This window comes from Dysidea avara, chromosome 3, assembly GCF_963678975.1.
Source record: "Dysidea avara chromosome 3, odDysAvar1.4, whole genome shotgun sequence".
Taxonomy (NCBI): Eukaryota; Metazoa; Porifera; class Demospongiae; order Dictyoceratida; family Dysideidae; genus Dysidea; species Dysidea avara.
The window spans coordinates 33,254,450-33,278,993 of NC_089274.1; the positions used below are offsets into that span (position 1 = coordinate 33,254,450).

The 24,544-nt window shown below is 37.2% G+C and overlaps 1 protein-coding gene and 1 long non-coding RNA gene across 2 annotated transcripts in view; one reads left to right on the plus strand and one right to left on the minus strand.

The window, feature by feature from the left end:
* Nucleotides 1-8,122: 8,122 nt before the first annotated feature.
* The window catches only part of LOC136250777 (uncharacterized), a 61,053-nt gene continuing 44,631 nt past the window's right edge, over nt 8,123-24,544 (plus strand). The window contains exons 1-2 of the mRNA XM_066043064.1: nt 8,123-8,213; nt 12,995-13,362. Coding sequence (XP_065899136.1) covers nt 12,997-13,362 — 366 coding nt within the window. The 5' untranslated portion in view covers nt 8,123-8,213; nt 12,995-12,996. The remainder of the gene's footprint in view (nt 8,214-12,994; nt 13,363-24,544) is intronic.
* Nucleotides 8,518-9,349, minus strand: LOC136250778 (uncharacterized). The gene is made up of 3 exons (XR_010698715.1): nt 9,080-9,349; nt 8,969-9,019; nt 8,518-8,921 (listed from the first exon to the last, which is right to left on the minus strand). It is a non-coding gene; the product is annotated as an uncharacterized lncRNA (long non-coding RNA).

The following is a 24,544-nucleotide window of genomic DNA, read 5'->3' on the forward strand; positions in this document are numbered from 1 at the left end:
TTCAAATCTATGCTGATATTTTGTGATACATTTAAAGGCATTAGTATAGTTGGAAATGAAATTTCCCAACCTGCCAACTTCTCTATGACCATTTCTTCGCATGAAGGAAGTGAGTCTAAGCTGAAGACAATCTTGACCACTGAGCTATCACCATGTCATCCAGGCTTTCACTATGATAATAAGACACAAAGATGTGTATGTTACAATGACACTGATACAGTGTTTTGTTCTGGCATAACATCTTTTATCAAAAGAGGTTACTGGTTTGGTAAGATTAACAAACAATCCACTGTATCCACTTGCCCAAAGAATTACTGTAATTTCACCTGTTGTGAAACTACTAATGGATTTTACCAACTCTCACCGGTGAGGATTAATCAGTGTAATGCACACAGATCTGGTACTGTTTGTGGCAGTTGTGAGGAAGGCCATACTCTGTCATTTGATTCTGTTGAATGTATAAGTGTTAAAAAATGTACAACTGGACAGACATTGTTGGTAGTCACACTATCAATGATATACTGGATAGTCATAGTAATGCTAGTGTTCATTATGACATACTATCATATTGGGATCGGCTATTTGTATGCTATTACGTATTATTACAGTATGCTGGATATTGTACTGGGACAAAATTTATATGCATCACATGAAATGTTTACCACTGTCAGCATTATTTCCAGCATTTCGAAAGTCACTCCACAATTTCTAGGACAACTTTGCTTGGCAGAGAATATGAGTGGAATTGACCAACAGTTCATCCATTATGTTCATCCGCTAGCTGTCACCATCATTGTAGCAATGATCTGTCAATTAGCAAGGATGTCTTACAGGTTTTCATCTTTTGTAAGCAAAGGAATAATTCATGTTATCTGTTTCCTCTTGCTACTGTCATACACCTCCATAACAACAACTTCATTACTAATATTAAGGCCAATGAAATTTCCTAACATGGATAAGGTTTACACATATCTATCACCTGACATAGAATATCTTCATGGTCGACACTTAACATATGTTATTGTTGCAGTGTTATGTATAGTAGCAATTGTAACTGGTCTACCACTTTTGCTTCTACTTGAGCCATTTGCCAATCGGAAAATCAACTTTACCAGGTTCAAGCCATTACTCGATCAGTTTCAAGGATGTTACAAAGACAAATATCGTTCATTTGCAGCTTATTACATGATTTGTCGACTAGTAATGATATCAATAATCATTGCTGACTCATCCAATAACAACACCACCCAGGTTTTACTAGTCACCACAAGTATAGTAATTGCATCTGTTCATGTAACGGTCAGACCATATTCCAGTAAAATTCTGAACATCTTTGAGGGAATTATCTTACATCAAATGATTTTGGTTTCTATGATTCCACTTGTTGAGAATTTCCATCATTATTTAATGATGACTGTTACTCTTACTCTAGTGGTGTCGCCACTTGTAGCATTCACTTCAATAGAATTAATGCTTAATAAAGAATTCATCAGAAAGATTATTATATATTTTACACCTAAACCTGACACTACTAGGGAAAATGAGTTGACACACATGAGTGATATTGGCATTGTTGTGGATGACAGTATGAGACAAAATGCTACAATTGTTGACATGTAAGTTTACAAGGATTTTGTATTGTCAGTGTTAACCTCCATGATTACTAGGGTGGATCCAGGGTTAGGCAAGGAGGGTGACCAATATAGCTAGCTATATAAAGTGTGTGTGTGTGTGTGTGTGGGGGGGGGGGGGGGGGGGGCACAGCCCCTCAGAAGTTAAAGGTATCTCATATATTTCAGGACCAAAAATTTTGATGCATATAGAGTGGTTTTATGCACAAATAACCTAATAAAATTCTTAGCGATCTTCCTGCATGTATGGAACAGTGACAATCATGCATCAATTCAGTTCTGAGCTTAGACTAAATTATGTATATACCAAAGATCAAGTGCATATAATTTGCAAAAAACTGGACACGTTTCCCTGTAGCTACCCCCCCTCTGGATCCACCACTGGATCACATACATGTACATGGTCTTTAATGGACCTTAATATTGTCATTCATTTATCTTGTTTTCTCTCTTGTGACTTGAAGATCTTAACTACCTTACTGGAATGTACATCTATTATTTTGCACAACCATACCAGGTAACAATGACATGCATGACAGGTTTTGTGCAAGTAGTATTCTTAGTTTAAATACTGCATTTAAATTTTACCAAGAAGTTATGATATAATCAACAAATGCTGACCCTTGCAAACATCAATTGTATACAGAAGTTTTTAAACTTCATTGTAGGTTATAATTAGTGGCTAGCATTGATTATTACACAAATATAATGCAGATACTGTAGTTTCTTGCAGCTGAACAATAGTCAACACATGTAATCAGTTTATTAGTATTGTACCGTATTCATGAACATATTGTCACAGTGAGAATTATATTATTATTATTATTATTAGTTGTTAAAGTACAGAACTCAGTGTGAGTATGATGTGTAAATTAATTAGAGATAAGATAGTTCTTAAATTGATTAAAAGATTCTGCTCTAACTACTGATGTTGGTAGTAGTTCAATTTTACGTACTGTTCGATTATATGAACACCCTTTCCCCCCAATTAGTTTGGATAATCGAGGTTCCACTGTATATCAAAATATACATGTCATGAGGAACACTATTTACGTAGAAAGTTTTAAAAATGTGCAATCTGTATGTAGCTCTAAAATGTGCATAGCAATTGTCAGCCTAAGAGTTTGTTACTGTTCAATTAGAATCATACTTGAACAGTAGAAGCATTTGACTACTCTATTTGAACCATCATTTTAGCATAAAATTCAAAGAGAATGGAGGACCTTTTCATGTGTTGTAACAAAAGTTTCCCTATGCTGTATGACTTTAAAGCATTGTATTCCTTGACGTTTTTGCAGTCAGTAATAGTTTCTGTAAATGATGCATTCCATATTTAGTGTAGCAGTAGCAGCATATGTAGCCCCCAAAATTAGCCAAATCGTGCACTTTTTCATAATACCAAATGAAGCAAATCCAAATATAATTATTGCTTCCATAGAAGCATGAACAGAGTTGCTGAGTATAAACTGAACACGAGTTTGATGAAGACTATGAAATCTGTGCGCTGTAAATTAGATACTTCTCTTATCTAAAAATTTCACAAAGGAAGGAAGGATAGTTGAAATTTCCTATGTACGTATAACCATTCCATATACAGTCATGCATTAGAGCAATAAGTTTCCTGCAAAAATTTACAATTATTTAAACCACTGGTATGTGTATTTGTACAAGCTGTAATAACTATGCATTGCATGATCTTTAGGAACCTTGTAATTTATAGCTAATATGTAGCTCATAATCACTGCTCAAAAACAACTCTACTGTATGTATACATTGAGCATCACTGCATGATTTATCGCTGTCATTCATCATAAAATTCTAGCAATATTTACTCAAATAAATTATATATAAATTGTGTCAATAAGATAGAATAATGTATTATGCAAAATATTTTCATTATAGAAATATGTTGGATTATGACGAATCTACTGACTACCGTGAATCTTTCATGGAAATAATGATGGAGATCGAAGACTAATTATCTAATGACAGACAATATATAATAGACTGCATATGTTATTGATTGATACACACATGCACGTATTGTAATATAGTAAGATAAAAACTTTATAAGATAAGTTCTGACGTTCTGTACTACTCAATATTGCATTTCTAAAAGAGGAAAGTGTTAAACTGGCAGTAAAAACATACTACTCTGGATTCACCTTTGATAAAAGATTACTGCTGGGGTATAAAGAGAAGAGATACAGGAAAGGAACTGAACACACTATTTAGTTTGACGTGTGAGTAACAACATGCAGCACAGTGCAACATTTTATAGTAAATGTATATTCATCTCTCAAGGAAGAACGGATGATATTTGGTTGATTCTGAAGGTGTTTAAAGAGATCATGCATGTTGTAAGATATATGAATCATGGGTTATTGTGTTGTTATTCTTTCATTCAATTGGCTCTGTTGATCTGATCTCACTTACTTAACATTACCATGAATAAAATATTGTGTAACTTGATCACAGAATATAGTGAACTTGAGTTGGTAGAAGTAAAGATTGAGTCACCTCAGGGGAGCACGCTCCCATAGTGGCTGCCTGGCTAGCCATAGGGCTCTTGACCTTGCTTTGATAGATGGTCAGGTGCCTTTCCCTTAATTTGATCCTTTCCCGATTAATTTTCAGCCTTTCTTTTGGCTATAGCACTTCAACATCTAGTGCTAGGGGTGGTGGCAAGGGGTGCTGGATACCCTGAGAAAAAAAAAAGATTGCATGATATATTCTTGGGAGACATAAAGAATATAAACTGTAACCATATATAATGTAGTTTGTCGCCTCAGCAACAAAGTTAACAGGCTAGCTTCTTGGAGTGGTGGGTGTGGGTCAGGAGCAGGGATCAAGTCGTAGCACCATCTGTCATCTGGTTGCATAAGTGCATGCCATAATTAAACACCACAATCCCCATATTATAGTAACTGGATTGAACTGTATTTGTCATAATTGTCCATTTGTTTCTTCTGTTGCCTGATTTGAGTAATTAGTCATTCCTCAGCCCATAGAGATACAACTAGAGAAGTTTGGAGAAACCAACACTGCTGGAGAAATTGCATGCCGTTGAGAAAGTTTAATTGGCTACACCAGAGAAACCTTATTGCCAATCTGGATACTGACAGCTCCTACTGCTCTGCTACAAAACCAGCTAAGTCACTAATACTGTGTATAACTGTAGATGTGTGTGTTATCACTAATGGGACTCACCATTAAATACTCCATGACCTAATGTTCAAACTGTGGTAATGTTTGCTGCGACTATATGTGGTTATGTGTTGCAAATGTGGTGATGTTTGTTGCAACTAAATGTGGATATGTGTTGCGATTATATGTGGTCATGTTTGTTGTGACTAAATGTTTGTAATGGTTGTTGCAACTAAATGTTTGTAATGTTTGTTGTGACTAAATGTTTTTAATGTTTGTTGCGACTAAATGTTTGTAATGTTTGTTGCGACTAAATGTTTGTAATGTTTGTTGTGACTAAATGTTTGTAATGTTTGTTGTGACTAAATGTTTGTAATGGTTGTTGTGACTAAATTTTTGTAAATGCTTGTTGTGACTAAATGTTTGTAATGTTTGTTGTGACTAAATGTTTGTAATGTTTGTTGTGACTAAATGTTTGTAATGTTTGTTGTGACTAAATGTTTGTAATGTTTGTTGTGACTAAATGTTTGTAATGTTTGTTGTGACTAAATGTTTGTAATGTTTGTTGTGACTAAATGTTTGTAATGTTTGTTGTGACTAAATGTTTGTAATGTTTGTTGTGATTAAATGTTTGTAATGGTTGTTGTGACTAAATTTTTGTAAATGCTTGTTGTGACTAAATGTTTGTAATGTTTGTTGTGACTAAATGTTTGTAATGTTTGTTGTGACTAAATGTTTGTAATGTTTGTTGTGACTAAATGTTTGTAATGTTTGTTGTGACTAAATGTTTGTAATGGTTGTTGTGACTAAATTTTGTAAATGCTTGTTGTGACTAAATGTTTGTAATGTTTGTTGCGACTTAATGTTTGTAATGTTTGTTGCAGCTAAATGTTTGCAATGTTTGTTGAGACTAAATGTTTGTAATGTTTGTTGCGACTAAATGTTTGTAATGGTTGTTGCAGCTAAATGTTTGTAAATGCTTGTTGTGACTAAATGTCTGTAATGTTTGTTGCGACTAATGTTTGTGATGTTGGAGTGTTGTAATGTTGGGTGAGGTACTGTGGGCTGTAAGTGCTGTTGGGCGTGGGTACTGTTGCGTAGCCACAATTGGGCATAGGTACTTTTGGGTTTAGGCACTGTTAGGCATTCTTAATGCTGGTATGAGCTATGTCAAAGATAGCACAAAAGAGTGTGCATTGCACAACTGGGACAGTGATAACACACGTTGCCCTTTCTAGCAAATGCACCTCATCTCAATTGCCCTACCTCCCCCAAAAAGTTGTATGTATATATGCGTATACATGTGCATGTGTCAATCAAAGTGAAGTGATGTTTCCATGTAGTTATCATGTGCAGTAATGTGAATAGAGCTCGGTGCTTTGAAAGGATGGTTTGTATAGGGGATACCATAATGTGCCATTGTAATGGTTGTACGACAATGACGAATATGACTATGATGAATACAACAATGATGACACGTAATGTGTGTAACATTGTAATGGTTGGTGCATGATACCACAAGGCACTAGCAAACTAAAGATCTGGGTGGAAGTCTTCTAAGAAATTTGCATGGGCTATTTGGGATTGAATGTTATAATCATTCTCAAAACAAGGAAATTTTTTAAAATCAGGCTTTCTAATATTAAATCTGAGAGTATTTTTGCCAGCTGCTTTTGCTTAGAATCTAAAATTACATATTCTAAAATTAAATTTAAGGGCAATTTTTGAGAGTTGAGTGGTTGAGTGTGTTATTTTGAAATCTAAGGAGCTGGATAAACTTATGGATTTTGGTATATTGAATAGCCATCACTATGTAGGATTTTTTGATAGTTGTACTATATATATATGTACCCAAGGAAATTTTAAAAAAACTGTTTGATACTGAATCTGAGAGCTATTTAAAGTTGTGCTTGCAGTTTTAAACCTAGAAAACCGGCAGCATTGAATCTGAGAACAGTTTTGATAGTTTTGTGTACATGTGTCATTTTAAGAACAAGTGTACTGCGTAGCTAGTAGTCACTCACAAATTTTTGGGAAGAGTCTCAGATTTTAAGGGGGAAAGTTTCTCCCTAACTGCCTTAGAACAAAAACTGATACATATAGCAATGTTTCCAATACAGACCCTTGCAGGACTCAAAAAACTAGCTATTATAGCTAATTATTTTGGAGAATTTTATATAAATGCATCTACACCTTCCACAGATATGAAAATGCAATGTAAATACACAATAGGTGAGGCAAACCTCCCATAAAGAGGTTTTTGCACTTTCAAGAAAAGATGCTAAATGAAACATGAAAAACCTCAGTAGGTGTCTAAATTCTAATTAATGCACTCTAATCATTGCAAAGAGTTTCAATTAGGTTTTGGTATGTAGAGAAATGATCCTGCCATTTGCCACTCACCATATAATTATTTAACCAGGGATAAGCAGGTAGCACAACTTCATACTGACATATTAGTTTTATGAGAAAGCAGTTTCAAGTAGCTAGCTACTGTAGGTACTAACTTTTGTGCATAGTAATAAATATCTCATCATGGTTGATGAGGTGCACATATTAGCATCCCTTTACCACTCAGTACTGCCTAACACATTGATATGTCACATTCTGTAAAGTTCTACATTAAAAGCAATCATTTTATTAAAGAAACCCAAACCCACAATCAGTTCCTCAATGCAAGTCTATATAAGAGTAAGGTAGGATGCAAGGTAGCAGCTATACCATAGGATAGTTAAACTGACCATTGTAAAGAATTTTTGGCAAAAGTCTCCAAAACAGGCTTTTGTTTCCGGTACATTGAGCAGTGTAGTGGGTCATTAGAGGTGGTGAATCATTAACAACTATACTGGTTTTTACTAAAATGATCTTAAGAATCCACATATAATCATTGCATTGTAGCTACATACTTGTGTACAACTTATGCTAACAGGTATCTGCAATATATATAACATCAAAATGGCATTATATATAGAAACATTCAGTGAATACTGTGTTACTCTACTGTGCCAGTTTGCAAGTGAATGTACTAAAATACTCTAATAGAGCAGTCTGTAATTATTTAATAGTATGCACTCTTATATTTACATACATCCTATGATATTTACACTTTGACATCTACATCCTATGCTATTTACACTTTGACATCTACATCCTATGATAATATTATTTACACTTTGACATCTACATCCTATCATCTTAATTTTAATATGTATACATAAATATGAATACATGTATACAAAGCATAAATACGTATGTATACATAAAACAACGTTTGTAGAATTCAGAGACCAAGATAGCTCATCATAGCTACGATTTTCTACTTGGCGCGTGAATTTCTTAGAATACAAACACGATAATTACGATAACCGCATTGCCTGGTTGAACGCTTTGGATCAGGTTCTGGGTTGAACTCTTTTGATTACGGCTCGGATTATGGTAAGTTTTTAAAGAATATTGTCATTTGTAATTTAAGAGTAGCATTCTGCCCCGATCGGCGAGGGCCATCCAGGCTGCCCACTGCCTGACCGCCAGTGACTCTGTATCTCAGAACAATGACCTGACGTAATTTTAAAAACTCTTGGGCACTTAGCTAGTATATGAGTTACTTCTATCCCAATGAAGCCCTACATCAGAGTAAAAAGCTGGCAGTATAATAAATTATGGTAGTCATATTGAATTAATAATCATATTGAAAGTAGGCATTCCAGTATCCGAGATTTTTTAATAAAAAAATTCTCCGTATATTCCCCAATAGAACCCTGGCACAAAATGACAACTCGTGTTTAACTTGGGATTGCTCCGTCATCTGAGCTCCAATGAGGATGAAAATCGCTGTGGGGTTTGTCCACACGCTGACCATCATGAAAATCTTAGTTTTATCGTGTGCGTTACATATAAGTACGTTTTGTGTTGTTTTGTAATCTTTTCAAGCCTTGTAATATATGTAGAATACTTTAAAACTTAAAAAAACGTACTGTCGGGTGGAAGGTAGTCACTGGTGCTTACTTTAAAGTGCGTAGTTACTTCACTCGGGTTAGCGATTTTCAGCTCCAGAGCAATTTTCTGATGGTTGAGTCATCAGCTCAAAAGTATGAACCACTTCAAAGTCGGCATAACAATGCCATAATTGAACCACAACTCCACCTTAGGTATTGTTGCATCATTGTGGCACCTCCACTTTAGTTGTTTACCTTTATAAGTTGTTAACTTGATGTTTTTACCAACTTGAGATAGCCACTTGCCTATATGGGTATACACCATTGTATTGAGAAGTGTGCAATAGGTGAAGCATATTTGCTCACCACAAAGTATACAAAGATCGCTGAGATCCAATAAGACCTGAAGTTACTCTCATTACATGTACAAACTTGCAGCTAGAAGCAACTGCAGTTTCAAGATAGTCCAGATTGCTAGATGGCTTCCTGATTCAATTGTGCCATTTTTCCCTTTAAAATGTATGGGGAGCCCTGGAGAAAAAAATGTACCTTTTTTAGTTTTTAAGCACTGTGCATGCCAAAGTAACTAATTCCAACCCAACAAACTATATATTTCTGAGATCGGCAATCAATACTCTATCTATTGAGCATATAAAAAGCCTGTTTTTCCAAAATTTAAAAATCGGGCTGGAATGCCTATTGAAAGGGACACGCCCCCAAAAATGCTTAAAATGGTGTAAAAACTGATTTTCGTGTAGTTTCGAAGTGCCTACAACATTACATAGTGGTACCCACAAAAAGCGGTCTGCTAATTCAGTATTCACAAATACTCCACCTTATTTTCATGGCTGTAGCTGCAGCGGATACATGAGCCCATGCAGCACAGTTTCTGAACCCGGTTCGTCATTTTAATAGGGGATTCCACTCTGGAACATGGTATAAGACCACTGTTTGGCGATTTCCTGTTTTTCATCAGAAAATTCCAAAAGTAGCGTAAACTATCGATTATCGTCAACTTTTCATCAAAACCATCATAACTTTGTAAGTGAACAGCCAATCAAGCTCCAGCTTTCACTGTTTGCTAGATTGTTCTTCACTCTGAAACCGATTTTTGAAGTGCTATTGGAAATGATTAGCTCATTACGTCAAAAAGCATAAAACCAGAAATGAATCAATTATCGTCAAAATGAATCTATTATCGACCGCCCAATACGTTTATCCTTGATGAGTAAATGGCTGAGGTTTGGCTTTGTTGTGGTGTTGTATTATTCTGTAATTACGTTACGGATTTTTGCGGTTGGCGAAAGCCACCCAACTATTCGTTTAGGACTAGTAGAAATTATACAAGAAACACTTTCTAACACTTGCCATGCAGTAAAGAAAACCACGTATTTTGGTCCTTGTTTAATCCGTATACTACTAATCTTGTAATATTACCGTTTACGTTACGCATGCTTCAATATTGTCGATAATTGATATGCGTCAATAATTGGTCGCTTACACTAGAGTGTGGGCGGGTTGGTCATTTCCATTATCCATTATATCCCTGGTACTTGCCACAATATAGTTATTTTCATACCTCTATACTCTCCAGGGCTGATACTCAGGCAAAGTTTGCTAGCTAGTTTGGCAACTAGCTGTCCTTCATCTTGTGATCATGCAGTTCCACTCAAGGATCAACTTCTTACTTGTAAACATCATTGCACCAATCTATCATGTACAATGTGGATAGCTACTGTACAAGTGCAGCAATCTTGAAAACTGAACTGCAAATCCTCAATATTTGGTTAATCAGATGAAATGTTGGTTAAATCGTTAATAATGAGGAAATGCTTGCGGCAGTAAAAATACATGCAGGCGCTGATGAAAAACAGAAATCATTAAATAGTGCAGATTCAGTCTTTATTGACTATAGCTACATAGCAATAATATTTCATAGCAAAATAAATGCTCTCCAGCAATGTCTCACTGTTAAATCATATCATTTAGGCCTTTAGAAATGCAACTGAAGTCTTTATAAGTACTGCAATAGCTTTAGAACCATCAAAACGATATTTATTTTTAGAGGCACCTATTTTGTAAAGATGCTGAGGTTGCAGTTTCAAGTGATTTTGCAGTAAAGAAAGGTAAAATGAGTGTTTTGTCACTAGTACTGTTTGTAGTGAGCACTTATTTGATTGATAAACTGATTTTGGTGTTACTTGGCAGCAGCTCATCAAGTACCATATAGCCTAAATATTTTGAGGGGTAAAATATTTGCTGATTATGCAGTATTGGGGGTTACCAGCAAAAAAAAAATCTTTGAAATATTTAGACCTCTATACATTTTGGAAGTGTTTGCAAATCTGTGAAAATTTAAATTAACCTTGAAAAAATTGCCCCTCGATATATTTAGGCTATAATTATTATTAAGGCTCTTCCAAAAAGGGGTTCCATGAAACCCTTTGAATCCCCCTGGATCTGCCCCTGTATATTTACACATTCAGTTGAAAAAAGCGCCATAAACATTGTAAAACTACAAGTTCAGAGAAAATTGAAGTATACGCATTTTTACAACTACAAATTTAGCAAAAAGTGAAGCCATACACACTATAAAACTACAAGTTCAGCAAAAATTGAAGCCATCACAGCTGACATGCTTATCTAGCCTTATACATGTTGTTTGTGACTTCAAGGTGTGGGGATAGAAGCCACCTGCAATCAACACCTTGGCCTCAGCTTCACCATGGCATCGGGTTGATATCAGCAATATCCTACTCATGGTGGGGTTTAACTATAACGAAAAACCCTCAGGGGTAGGATTGAAACTAGAGCCTGTTGGATCATATGTTGCATGGGCAAAACCTCAGAAAACCAAGTAGGTAGGTCAGTTTGGTAATGATAGGAGCTACAACTTGTATGAAGCATAGTAGGGTGTTGTGCAGTACTACAATGTATTACTATGCTCGGTATGCTGAAACAAACCTATTGAGTGCGGCTAAGAAACTGATTTGTCTGGAAGATCTCACCTTTCAAGCTCATCTTTAAGACTTTAATCACCACTCCCAGTTGCTGCTTTCACTCACACACATGCATGATGCCATCTAAGTACACATGATCCTTTATCACGTGACTATCATTATTATTCCACGTCATAAAAGACAGCCAGTCGGGCCTGTGCATCATAAGATCCAATAGGTATGGCCTAGCTAATGTACAAACATTATGATTAAATCATATAGTATAGAGGGCCCTACACCCTCTACTGTATATGTAAAGTGTTTTGAGGTAGAAAACTTTCATGGGCAAATATGGCAAGATTTGGAGGAAAACTTTTGTAGCTATAGACAGTTATTATAGCTGATCATTTGCTGAATTCAGAGGAAAAGCCTGAATGATGACACATAGGTACTCACCAATCTACAACCATGGTCAAAGGGCTAACCCTTGCAGCTATAGACAGTTTCATTATAGGAGTTGAGATATCATATGGTAAACAACTTCTAGTTTGGCAAAACTCACTGTTGAAAAATTGGTAAGAGCAAAAATCATTCAACCCATGAGCTGGACCACTTCTTCATGTGGCGGACAATGATACTCTTCTCCAATAATGTGTTCTATGGAAAGGTTTTACATTGGAGCTTAACCGAACACCTTTCTGCTCTGATCATGGAGAAACTCACCATATTTACTAAGTCAACACTATGAAACCAATGAACCTACCACCTAACCCACGCAATCATTGTGTCACTCTTACTAAGCAATATACAGGAGAAAAATTCCACAATTTTGTGGGGTTTTGACATCACTACTATAGACTGTGTTGAGTAATGGCTGCAGTAGTGGAGTAACTGACTGCTACCGGTAACTGACTGCTGTATTAGATCTTGCATTATTGATAGTCTTGTACCACCTTGGCCACCTCCTGACCCTGATAGGGGCAGTGCCAGAGTGGTCCATTAAAGGTTAACTATGTCTAAACATATAGTGAATGTAGTTTTATGCACCAAGTTGGCTGCTAGTCTGCAAACTACATGGTTTCACCTGCCAGTGTCTGCTCTGTTAATTGATTTTGGGAGGTGTACTCTATTTTCAGAGGGAGTTTCAGTCTAAACCAATGCAACCCCCCTGTATCTGCCACTGCATATCACTAGCTCATTAGCTATATCTCAATTGCCAAACTACTCCACATTTTTCTATATAGTGTAGTGTGCAATCTTTTACAAAATATTATGTATGTAGCCATGTGCATCCATGTATGAATATGTACATTATTACACACGTGGGTATTTAACATTACAGGGATGGAAAAACTTGCAGATAGTTTGTCAGTTAGAAGCCCTGTTGATGTAATAGATTCTAATACCAATGACAGCAAAATTAAAAACCAAGAAGAGCTAGAATTAAAAGAATTAAAAGTCAGAAGCAGCAGTACTAACACTATATCTGATGCAACAGTCAATAATAGGGCAACTGAACAGAGAACCTCCCCTGTCCTAAGCCTCTTAAGTGTCAATTACATTAATAAAATCAGTACAGCATTTAAGTTGTGCTGCTTGATACTATTGGTGGTGGCTGTAAATCAAGTTTCAATCATATTGTATTTTACTGATCAATCAAACAGCAACATTGTGAAGATCAATGGTATAGTGGATTTTAAAAGTTGTTCTGTAAGTTGTGATTCATATGCATATGTTCTTAGTCAGTAATTTTGAATTGCATATAATCAATAATTATACGTAGTTGCCTTTTTACTTGTGTATTTGCTTTTCCAAACACCATAAGCTACTACATGTACTAATTTCTTGATAAAACATAGCTTTACACAGACTAGTAGAAATATATCCTAAGAAAGTATGTGCTTGCATATGTATATGTGACCCAGTCTGAGAAAACCGGTCTTATCGCATATTTAAAAATGCCGGTTTTAAGTATTCAGTGTGTTTTAGCTCGCTAATGGTAGTAGCTACGTGTACCAAATTTTCACATGTTTTACACTAATTTCTTACCTTTAAAAGCATCCACAGTAGAAGTAGCCAACACTTTAGTTTCCCACCATTTTAGATAGTTTTTAATTGACTCTACCAGGTGAGCTCCAGAAACTGTGGGAGGCAGGGGCTGGAGGTGGGCAAGGGACTGTTTGAAATATTAAAGAGGAAGGCGTAGGGATGAATTAGGCCAAGTTATGAGCCATTCAGGCCTCAAAACTGGCTAAAATGAAAGGACATTTACAGCACAGGTCTATATTTAATACCACAGAGCTGTACAGCCACACACAGCCATCCCCAGGCTGGCTAGAGCTCCATTGTAGCCCCAGACCACTCGTATGGATTGCCACTGTGCTTGGGAAAAGCAGCCAGCAAAAGTAGACCACTCAAGTCTAGCTCATTTTGATTATGAAATTTGATAGTTTATTCATGTAGCTTTGTGTTCTTGGTGAAAAATCAAATCTACTGTCATGGGCGATAAGACCGGTTTTCCCAGACTGGGTCACATATACAGTATCTACAGTATAAGAAGTTATGCACTTACTAACAAATTTATTGTAGTTCTGATTGTTATTATTGGCTATGGAGTGTACCCTGGAGTTTTTATGGATGCCAAAATAAATTTGGCTTTAGTCTAATTAACAATTGTAACTGCCATATGGCAGTAAGGCATTGTAAACTATGCAAGAATGAATTTAGCTTTGCTACACCATGTTAGTGTGTTTCACAGTAAGATATCCTAATGCTGAAATGGGCATGCCCACATTGGGATAACCTGATCCTTTTTGGACTAGTGTGCAATTCTTGTTGTTGATTAATTCATAGTTAATACTGGTAAAGCAGTCCCACACCATTCAAACCAAGAAGCTTGAAACTTTTGATGGTATTTTCATGGACAGTGCCCAATGCCCCAAACACTAATGGTACAACTTCAATCCTGCTGTTCCACAAACTCTGTAATTCTATTGCCGAATCTACGTATGTATTTTTACTTGTGTTTGTCAATAACATGTCTGCCCATTATACAAGCCACATCAATAAGTTTTGTGCAACTTGATTGTTTATCCAAATCAGGCGTTCTAGCTGTAATCAAGACACACAGTAGTGTATCGTGAGGCCCAAGAAGCTGGCACTCAACACCGTAAGTATATTGACAGGAAGAAAGAAAACGAGATTTCACGCATTCGAAGCTCTGTGCTACCTTTACAAAATGAAACGATTTTTGCAGTGGACACGCCCTAGTCCACATATCAAATTTGAGCAAAATCACTTTAAGCATTTCCGAGATATGAGACTTCAAAAATTGGCTTAGTTTCTTCTTTTTACAAAAACTGCCATAAACCCTAATGCCATATCCAATTGCCTTGAAATTTGGCACACAGAAGGAGGGTATAAAGGCACATCTTGTAACCAAGTTTGGCTGGGATGCGATAAACAGTCAAGGAGTTATTAGCGATTGTTCATGAAAAACAACACCAATATGCTGTCACGGCTACAGAGTAAACCGCTTATGGGAAGAAGCTGAAAATCGGTACATGGATAAGTTAACTATTGAACCTCAAACCTTTTGTGATTTGAAAGAAAGTGAGGTAAAGATCATGAAAATACAATGAAAAGACCAACAGTGTGTAACAATTACATGATCGAGATTAGCTAATAAAAAATGATTACTTGCCATGCCTACCAGAAAAAATGTTCAGGGGAATGATTTGAATATTGGTATACAGATGGATTTCATCTTAGAATCCCTTCAATGGTGTAGAAGAATCAGACTTAAAGCAGCAGAGTTATAACACGAAATCCAACTCGGTGTAGCAAGTGCCAGATCATGATACTCTAATAGAGCAGTCAGCTAAAAAGTAAATTGCTCTATTAAAGCGTTCATCTATGTCTTGTAGAGAATTTAACACTGTTATAAGCCACTTTGTATAGAGCTCAATTACAAAAAAATCACTGTGTAGAGAGATTAGCTAGAAACAAGTCACCCTGCAAAGTGTTAAACTACATTTCAAGTCACCTTGTAGAGTATTCAGCTAGAAATAAGTCACCCTGTAGAGAAATCAGCTAGAAACAAGTCACCCTGTAGAGAAATCAGCTAGAAACAAGTCGCCCTGTAGAGAGATCAGCTAGAAACAAGTCGCCCTGTAAAAAGATCAGCTAGAAACAAGTTACTATGTGGAGAAATCAACTAGAAAAAAATCATCCTGTAGAGAGTTCAGCTGGAAACAAGTCATCCTCGAGAGATGAGCTTGATCAAGTCACCCTGTAGAGAGTTCAACTACATTTCAAGTCACCCTGTAGAAAGTTTAGCAAGGAACAAGTCACTCTATAGAGAGTTCAGCTAGAAATAAGTCACCCTGTGGAGAGTTCAGCTGCAAATTTCTCAATAGAGAGATCAGTTAGAAACATATCACCCTGTAGAGAGATCAGCTAGAAACAAATTACCCTACAAAGAGTTCAACTACATTTCAAGTCACCCTGTAGAGAGATCAGGTAACCCTGTAGAGAGATCAGCTACATTTCAAATCACCCTTTAGAGGGATCAGCTGGAAATAGATCACCCTGTAGAGAGATCAGGTGGAAACAAGTCACCCTGTAGAGAACTCAGCTAGAAACAAGCCACCCTGTAGAGAAATCAGCTATAAACAAGTCACCCTGTAGAGAGTTTGCTACATTTCAAATCATCCTGTAGAAAGATCAGCTAGGTTCAGTTATATTTCATAGAGTGTTCAGCTAGAAATAAGTCACCCTGTGGAGAGTTCAGCTACAGACAAATCTCTCGGTAGAGAGATCAGCTAGAATCAAGTCACCCTGCAGAGAGTTCAGCTAGAATCAAATCACCCTGTAGAGAGATCATGCAGCTAGAAAAAAGTTACCCTGTAGAGAGTTCAGCTGAAAGCAAGTCACCCTGTAGCGAGTTCAGCTACATTCCGTAGAGTGTTCAGCTAGAAATAAGTCACCCCGTCAGCTACAAACAAATTTCTCAGTAGAGAGATCAGTTAGAAGCATATCACCCTGTATAGAGATCAGCTAGAAACAAGTTACCCTGCAAAGAGTTCAACTACATTTCAAGTCACCCTGTAGAGAGATCAGCTAGAAACAAGTAACCCTGTAGAGAGATCAGCTACATTTTAAATCACCCTTTAGAGAGATCAGTTTGAAACAAATCACCCTGTAGAGAGATCAGGTGGAAACGTCACCGTGTAGAGACATCAGCTACATTTCAAATCACCCTGTAGAGAGATCAGCTTAAAAGAAGTCACCCTGTAGATAGAACAGCTAGAAATAAGTCACCCTGTAGAGAATTCTACTACATTTCAAATCACCTTGTGTGTCTACAAACCTAAATCAGCAGAATGGGCTTCGAGGTGTGCAATACTGCATGGGATATCCACTATAATACCGCGAACACCGCCAGCTATCTATCTCATAATCCCATAGAGTCCCCATGCTGAAAAACTTTTGCAACTAATAGGTGAATGTCTGACAAGTATCCACAAAACACTCTAATCACTCTAATCAGCACTTTATGGTAGAGCAAAGGCCAAAGATTAGGAGACATGGTTAATTATCAACTTCATCAAATTAAGCAGTTAAATATACCAAAAGAAAGCTTTTTCTTTTGTGACAAAGGCATGCCGGTAATACAAGTTTGTTACTGATGCTGTTTGGTAGCAAAAGTCATTTCTTTTTTGTCATAGTACACACAACCACTTCTTGTCCTTGGATCTATGAGAGTTAGAATGTCATCCATTGGTATAGTGTAGATATGCTGGGGCTCTGGGTACTTGAATGAGCTTGATGGACCATGTGGATACAGAAATGTCAGCTTCACGTCCTTAGTGTCACTACAAACTTCAAGCACACTGATTCTCTTCATGTAAACAAGTGACAAATCCAGCAATTGATTCTGGTGAAGCTTCATTTTTTGCTAGAACAACTCTCTCTTTCCAAAATATCAGATTATGAGTAAAATTGTATTTCCACTCTGCTTTCTGAGATTGGCACAAAAGAGTGCAGTTTTCTCGTACCATGGATTGTATGTGATAGTTGAAAGCAACGTCCCTGTTGTCTTTATTGTTACAATACCCAAAGTAAGCAGCAGGTATGTTGCTACATGCTCAATTGAACAACTGGCGTGGTGTCATTAGCTGGTCATTGTACTGCCTTTGCAAGTTATATAAGCTGGCTGCATTTGAAAACTATACAACTAAATAAATTGCAGCACAAAGGTGGTCTTTCAATACAAGTGGTCACTAATACAGGTTGCACTGTACTTGGACACCTTCATTGTGTAAAAAAAAGTTGGCATGGCCTTATCAGGAGTGGTTATTAGAGGTGTACACTCCCATATAGCAATACTTGACTACAAAATTCCACTACATACCACAACATATTTAATTGTATCTCCTGAACCCATTGTGGCCCCACCACAAAAATTTTACCAACAATAGACCGTAACCTAATTATTATTTACTAAAAAATTCAAAGAATTTGAAGCAGCACTTTTTGAAATATTAAGGATTAAAGTTTTTAGTAGAGCCCTTTTGAACCTTAATTAAATTGATATCCCATAGTTTATGGAATACTTGAATGTTCAATTAACAGTCTTTAATTGCTGAAAATCGTATTTTAAAATATTAACACAGTGGTGAGCTACAATTGATTTTGTAACTCAATACGGACCAATTTTTCATGAAATATTTGTGGTCATAAATCAGAAGCTATGCAGTGTATGAGGCTAAAAATTGGTATGGGTGATGAGCACCATAGGTACTACAAACACACCAAGTTTCGTCAAAATCCAAGAGGTGACTCTACAATTTCTCAGTGATTTGACATGGAATGACCCATATGAGATAAGATAAGGACAACATGTGCTTGATATCTAGATAGAGGGATGTCTATACTTGTGGCAATTGAGACTTTACGCCAAAATGTGGCATCTGTAAGCAGCAAGCTGCATATCACTAGAGTTGAAGGTTACCACCAAAATAGTCTGTTTCCCTCTGATCAACGAAAGTTTTACAAGCAATTGAGCTCAGTTAGTGAGCCAATGGATAATGGATTTCCAAAGAGTGGTGACATTGTTAAATTTTGTGGGGTGACACTACCCCACACAATGTTGGATTACATCTGTAGACTTAACTCTTCATAACTTATGTACTCAGGAAAAGCTTGTTCAAGACTGGTTGCTACTACTGCTAAAATGCCGAACAATTGGAGATTGTCTGGCCCAGACAGTGTACGTACATAACTCTGGATCAAAGTCTGCATAATCAGCTATAGCTTCTCAGATTGGTCACAAATTATTGACCAATCACTTGTCTTTCCAACATTTGGAAGTTAGTAACACCAATTGCGTCTCATGGATCTTTATGATGCATGGCCTTGGAAGCAAAAGAGCTGTAGGCAGAATAGCAGAGGAACCAAGGATCATCAATGGTGGATAAGCTGATAATGTTTCTCACTAAGCGCCACCGACACAATTAGCAGATGACATGAATTGACTATTTTAAGGTGTACAACTCCGTGCCTCACTCTTGGATCCTGAAAGTTCTCACCATGTATAATACAGAGGCCTTTTACAGAAAGTACATATGACTACATGAAGAGTAGCACTCACCTCGAATGAACAAACACTTATTCACATCAATTTTAAAATAGGAATTTTCCAAGATGATGCATTATCACCTCTGCTCTTTGTTATGTGTCCATTTCCCCTTACAACATTGTTAACAAGGTGTTTATCATTGATGGTGATGTCATATCTTATTTGCTGTATTTGAATGATCTTAAGTTGTATGTCATAGGAGGACATGGCAACTTTGGTGAATACTGTGAGAATATTTTCCACTGATATAACAATGATATTTGTTGAGAAATGTGCAACTTTGTCAGTGAAAAGAGGAAGTGTAGTTACTGTGACGGTATTGAGTTTATTTACTGACTGGAAACATCAGGGCTCTGCTAATCGACCCTTTCTAAAAGGTGCCTGGGTGTGGATGTTTTTAGTATAAAGTAGTAAAGTCTAGAGTTCGAGAACTATATAAACAACGGTTGCAGTTACTGAGTCGAATTTCCAGAATCAGATTCAAGCCATAAAGAATTCTGCTGTGCCTGTCATTCGTTATACCACTGGAATTGTTGACTGGACCTCGCAGGAGTGCCGATTGGATAGATTGCCTAGAAAGCAGATGACACTGTTTAAGGTTCTGCTTCTATGTGCTGATGTTGATAGGCTATATGTAAACCGTAAGGAGGGTAGTAGAGGTTTGCTTTCTGTTGCAGATGTTGTGTGTTTGGAAAAGCATTCCCTCTCAGTTTATGTTGATAAGAGTAAGGAGCCGATTATGGCAAAGGTTAAAGATCATTTACATATTAATGCTAGTTGTGATACTGTCAATAAATCAACTATAGTTTCAAATCATGCAGAGCTAATGGAGGAGTAAGGCATTACATGGCCAGCTAATGGTGGAACTTGGTGCTGATTCATTTCGTTGGTTGCAGAATGCTTACCTTAAACCAGTGACAGAATCTTTATATTAGTGATGGCACTAAATACAAATTGGTTGAGCTTTCATATACATCATACTGTGAGTAGTAATCTCTGTAGAAGATGTCAGATATACCCTGACAACATATTGTTGCTGGTTGCCCTTCCATAGCTCTATCTGTTTATTTGGATTGTCATAATGCAGTGACATCAGCTGTACACTGGAGCATTTGTGTCCTTTGTGGATTTCCCATTCCAGTGAGTGGTGGCAACACCAACCACACTTGGACAATGATGATGATTAAAAACTCCTGTATAATTTCAATGTTTATACAGAAAGGAGAATCTAATCAAAAAAATTAAAAAAAACAAAAACAGCCTAGCTGTAAAAAAGGGTGCAGCCTCCAAAAAAACCAGGGTGAAAAGGATGTGAAATCCAAGGTGGCGGCCAAAAAATGACTGTGATGGTAGGTTAATCACAAAAAAATTTAATAATGACAATTCAGTTGAATTTGCATTGTGTCCGCCACCTTGGATTTCACCCCGGCTTTTTTGGAGGCCACACCCTTTTTTTACAGCTTGATTTTTTAAAGTTAGATATCACTTCTTTTTGTAATTTCATACCTAAAGCCAGCCTATGGCCAGCTTTGGGTATTTCTTTTAAGTTGTCTTTTTCTTTTCTACAGGAATGAGGATTATGAGGGAGAAGATTTGTTTAGCTGCTGTACATGTATTTTAACAATATTATTTAGTAACTATTACAATTGTGTTGATTAATCAAAATATTTTGTAACATAGCTGTACTCTTAGACTACATGGTGAATGGTTTGTAGTTGAACTGTTACTCTCCACAGAATTACTCATAACCTAACTAAACTCTCTACAGAAAGAATTGCAACATAGCTGAACTTTCTACAGGATAGTTTTCTTGTAGGTGAAATCTCTACAGGGTGACTTGTTTCTACCTGATCTCTCTACAGAGTTTGTTTCTACCTGATCTCTCTATAGGATGACTTGTTTCTAGCTGAACTCTTTACAGAAGGTAATTTGAATTGTATGTAGTTGAATTTACTACAGGGTTTCTCTGGTTGATCTGTGTACAGGGTGACTTGTTTCTAGCTGAACTCCTACGATGCTTTGAATGGTCACAAGCACAGCAAAAAATAGAATACCAAACAAGCCATTTCTGGGAAGTCATACAAGCAATGGGTGAAGGGACACACATGATCACTTGGGATACCCACACACCAATTTCGTCCAATTCTGTGGGGGTCATGTGCAAAACTTTGGTGAACTGATATGGAATTACCCATACAGTAAATCCAACTAAATAAATTGCAGCACAAAGGTGGTCTTTCAATACAGGTGTTCACTAATACAGGTTGCACTGTACTTGGACACCTTCATTGTGTAAAACAAAGTTGGCATGGCCTTATCAGGAGTGGTTATTAGAGGTGTACACTCCCATATAGTAATAATAGACTACAAAATTCCACTACATACCACAAGATATTTAATTATATCTCTTGAACCCATTGTGGCCCCACCACAAAAATTTTACCAACAATAGACCATAACCTAATTATTATTTACTAAGAAATTCAAAGAATTTGAAGCAGAACTTTTTGAAATATTAAAGATTAAAGTTTTTAACAGAGCCTTTTTGAACCTTAATTAAATTGATATCCTATAGTCTATGGAATACTTGAAAGATCAATTAACAGTCTTTAATCGCTGAAAATTGTATTTTAAAATATTAACACAGTGGTGAGCTACAGTTGATTTTGTAACTCATGACGGACCAATTTTTCATGAAGTATTCAAAATATTTGTGGTCATAAATCAGAAACTATGTGGTGTATGAGGCTAAAAATTGGTATGGGTGATGAGCACCATAGGTACTACAACCACACCAAGTTTCGTCAAAATTCAAGAGGTGACCCTACAATTTCTCGGTGATTTAACATGGAATGACCCATATATATATATATATATGTACCACTCTGCGTGGGCAGTTCAAAGGCACCGCCAGTGCCATAATTTGTATATTGCACTGCTGCAGACCGCAGCGAGTGCATTATAACTTATAACGCACTGGTTGTGGTTTTGTAGACCACAATGAGTGCATTATAAGTTATAATGCACCGACCGCAGTGCAATATACAGATATTGCACTGGCTGCGGTTTTGTGCAGCATAGCACAAGTGCCGGTGGCGAAGACCACTACGACACCTCACCTAATAGGTGGAAAGACACTTCACAGATCACTCGAATTCTTTTATAGCCTGACATGTAAAGGTCGATTGTGGGCCATAACGTCACCAATACGTATAATGTTTACAAGCAGCCAATGGCGATCGAAAAAGCCAACGCGGGTGGCCACAACTCTAGTCTACATATATATAAACGTACTTATACACCTTACTAGTCTGGTGCCATCTTAGCCCAGATTAAACTGTAGTCCACTTCGACAATGACTCAATAAAACAAATATATTCTAAATAATACTAACCTTTACGTTCGATTGTGGTAACCAGTTTTGTCATGCCACCAGATTCGAGTTTAGCCAGTGTGAATAGTAAGAATTATACTAGTATCGTTTAGTAGTTAGGTTTTGTTTACTTAAACCGTCTATTTAGCTGCTTTTTTTCGCTCGAGAGAATCACTATGGCGATTAGTCTGGTGCTTAGTCTATATGAGACGCTGAGCACTACATGATGAGAGTCGAACAGCGAATGCAGGTTAGTGATATAACCCATAGCGTACTAGCTTTCAATATCTCATCGCTTGTTTGTTCCACAGCTACGGACTAATTATGGGAAAAGAAGCCTATATTACAGAGGCACTATATTGTGGAACGCTCTGCCAGCTGCTTTGTATCACGCATCAACTTTATTTCAATTCAGGAGTAGCTATTTAGAACAATATAATTGTAGTTAATATTAATTTGTAAATGTATGTAGTTTTATACATGTATGCTGTATACAGGGCGTAGCTGAAAAACAGCTTTGCTGATGCTACCTTCCCTGTTTAAATAAATTGAAAAAAAAAAATCTCAGGTGGCTGCAATACTGCAAGGGGAACGTCATCACAACGTCCGGCTTGGTTACCCACAATCGATGTTAGAAACCTGGCCTTTATAAGTGTTACAGCTGTCTTGTGAGACTCTCCCCACCTATTAGGTGAGTGGTACATAACAGTTATACAACGTGCACTCGTGCTCTGCCTGTATAAACGCACTTGCCTTCGGGCCTAACGGCCCTCAGGCTCATGCGTTTATATCAGGCAGAGCACTCGTGGCCGTTGTATAACTATATAATGTACCACTCTGCGTGGGAAGTTCAAAGGCACCGCCAGTGCCATAATTTGTATATTGCACTGCTGCAGACCGCAGTGAGTGCATTATAACTTATAACGTACTGGTTGCGGTTTTGTAGACCGCAACGAGTGCATTATAAGTTATAATGCACCGACCGCAGTGCAATATACAGATATTGCACTGGCTGCGGTTTTGTGCAGCATAGCACAAGTGCCGGTGGCCAAGACCACTACGACACCACACCTAATAGGTGGAAAGACACTACACAGATCACTCGAATTCTTTTATAGCCTGACATGTAAAGGTCGATTGTGGGCCATAACGTCACCAATACGTATAATGTTTACAAGCAGCCAATGGCGATCGAAAAAGCCAACGCGAGTGGCCACAACTCTAGTCTACATATATATAAACGTACTTATACACCTTACTAGTCTGGTGCCATCTTAGCCCAGATTAAACTGTAGTCCACTTCGACAATGACTCAATAAAACAAATATATTCTAAATAATACTAACCTTTACGTTCGATTGTGGTAACCAGTTTTGTCGTGCCACCAGATTCGAGTTTAGCCAGTGTGAATAGTAAGAATTAGACTAGTATCATTTAGTAGTTAGGTTTTGTTTACTTAAACCGTCTATTTAGCTGATTTTTTCGCTCGAGAGAATCACTATGGCGATTAGTCTGGTGCTTAGTCTATATGGCACGCTGGCATGCTGAGCACTACATGATAGAGTGGAACAGCGAATGCAGGTTAGTGATATAATTATCCCATAGCGTACTAGCTTTCAATATCTCAGGTGGCTGCAGTACTGCAGGGGGAATGTCATCACAACGTCAGGCTTGGTTACCCACAATCGATGTTAGAAACCTGGCCTTTATAAGTGCTACAGCTGTCTTGTGAGACTCTCCCCACCTATTAGGTGAATAGTACATAACAGTTATACAACATGCACTCGTGCTCTGCCTGTATAAACGCACTTGCCTTCGGGCCTCATGGCCCTCAGGCTCGTGCGTTTATATCAGGCAGAGCACTCGTGGCCATTGTA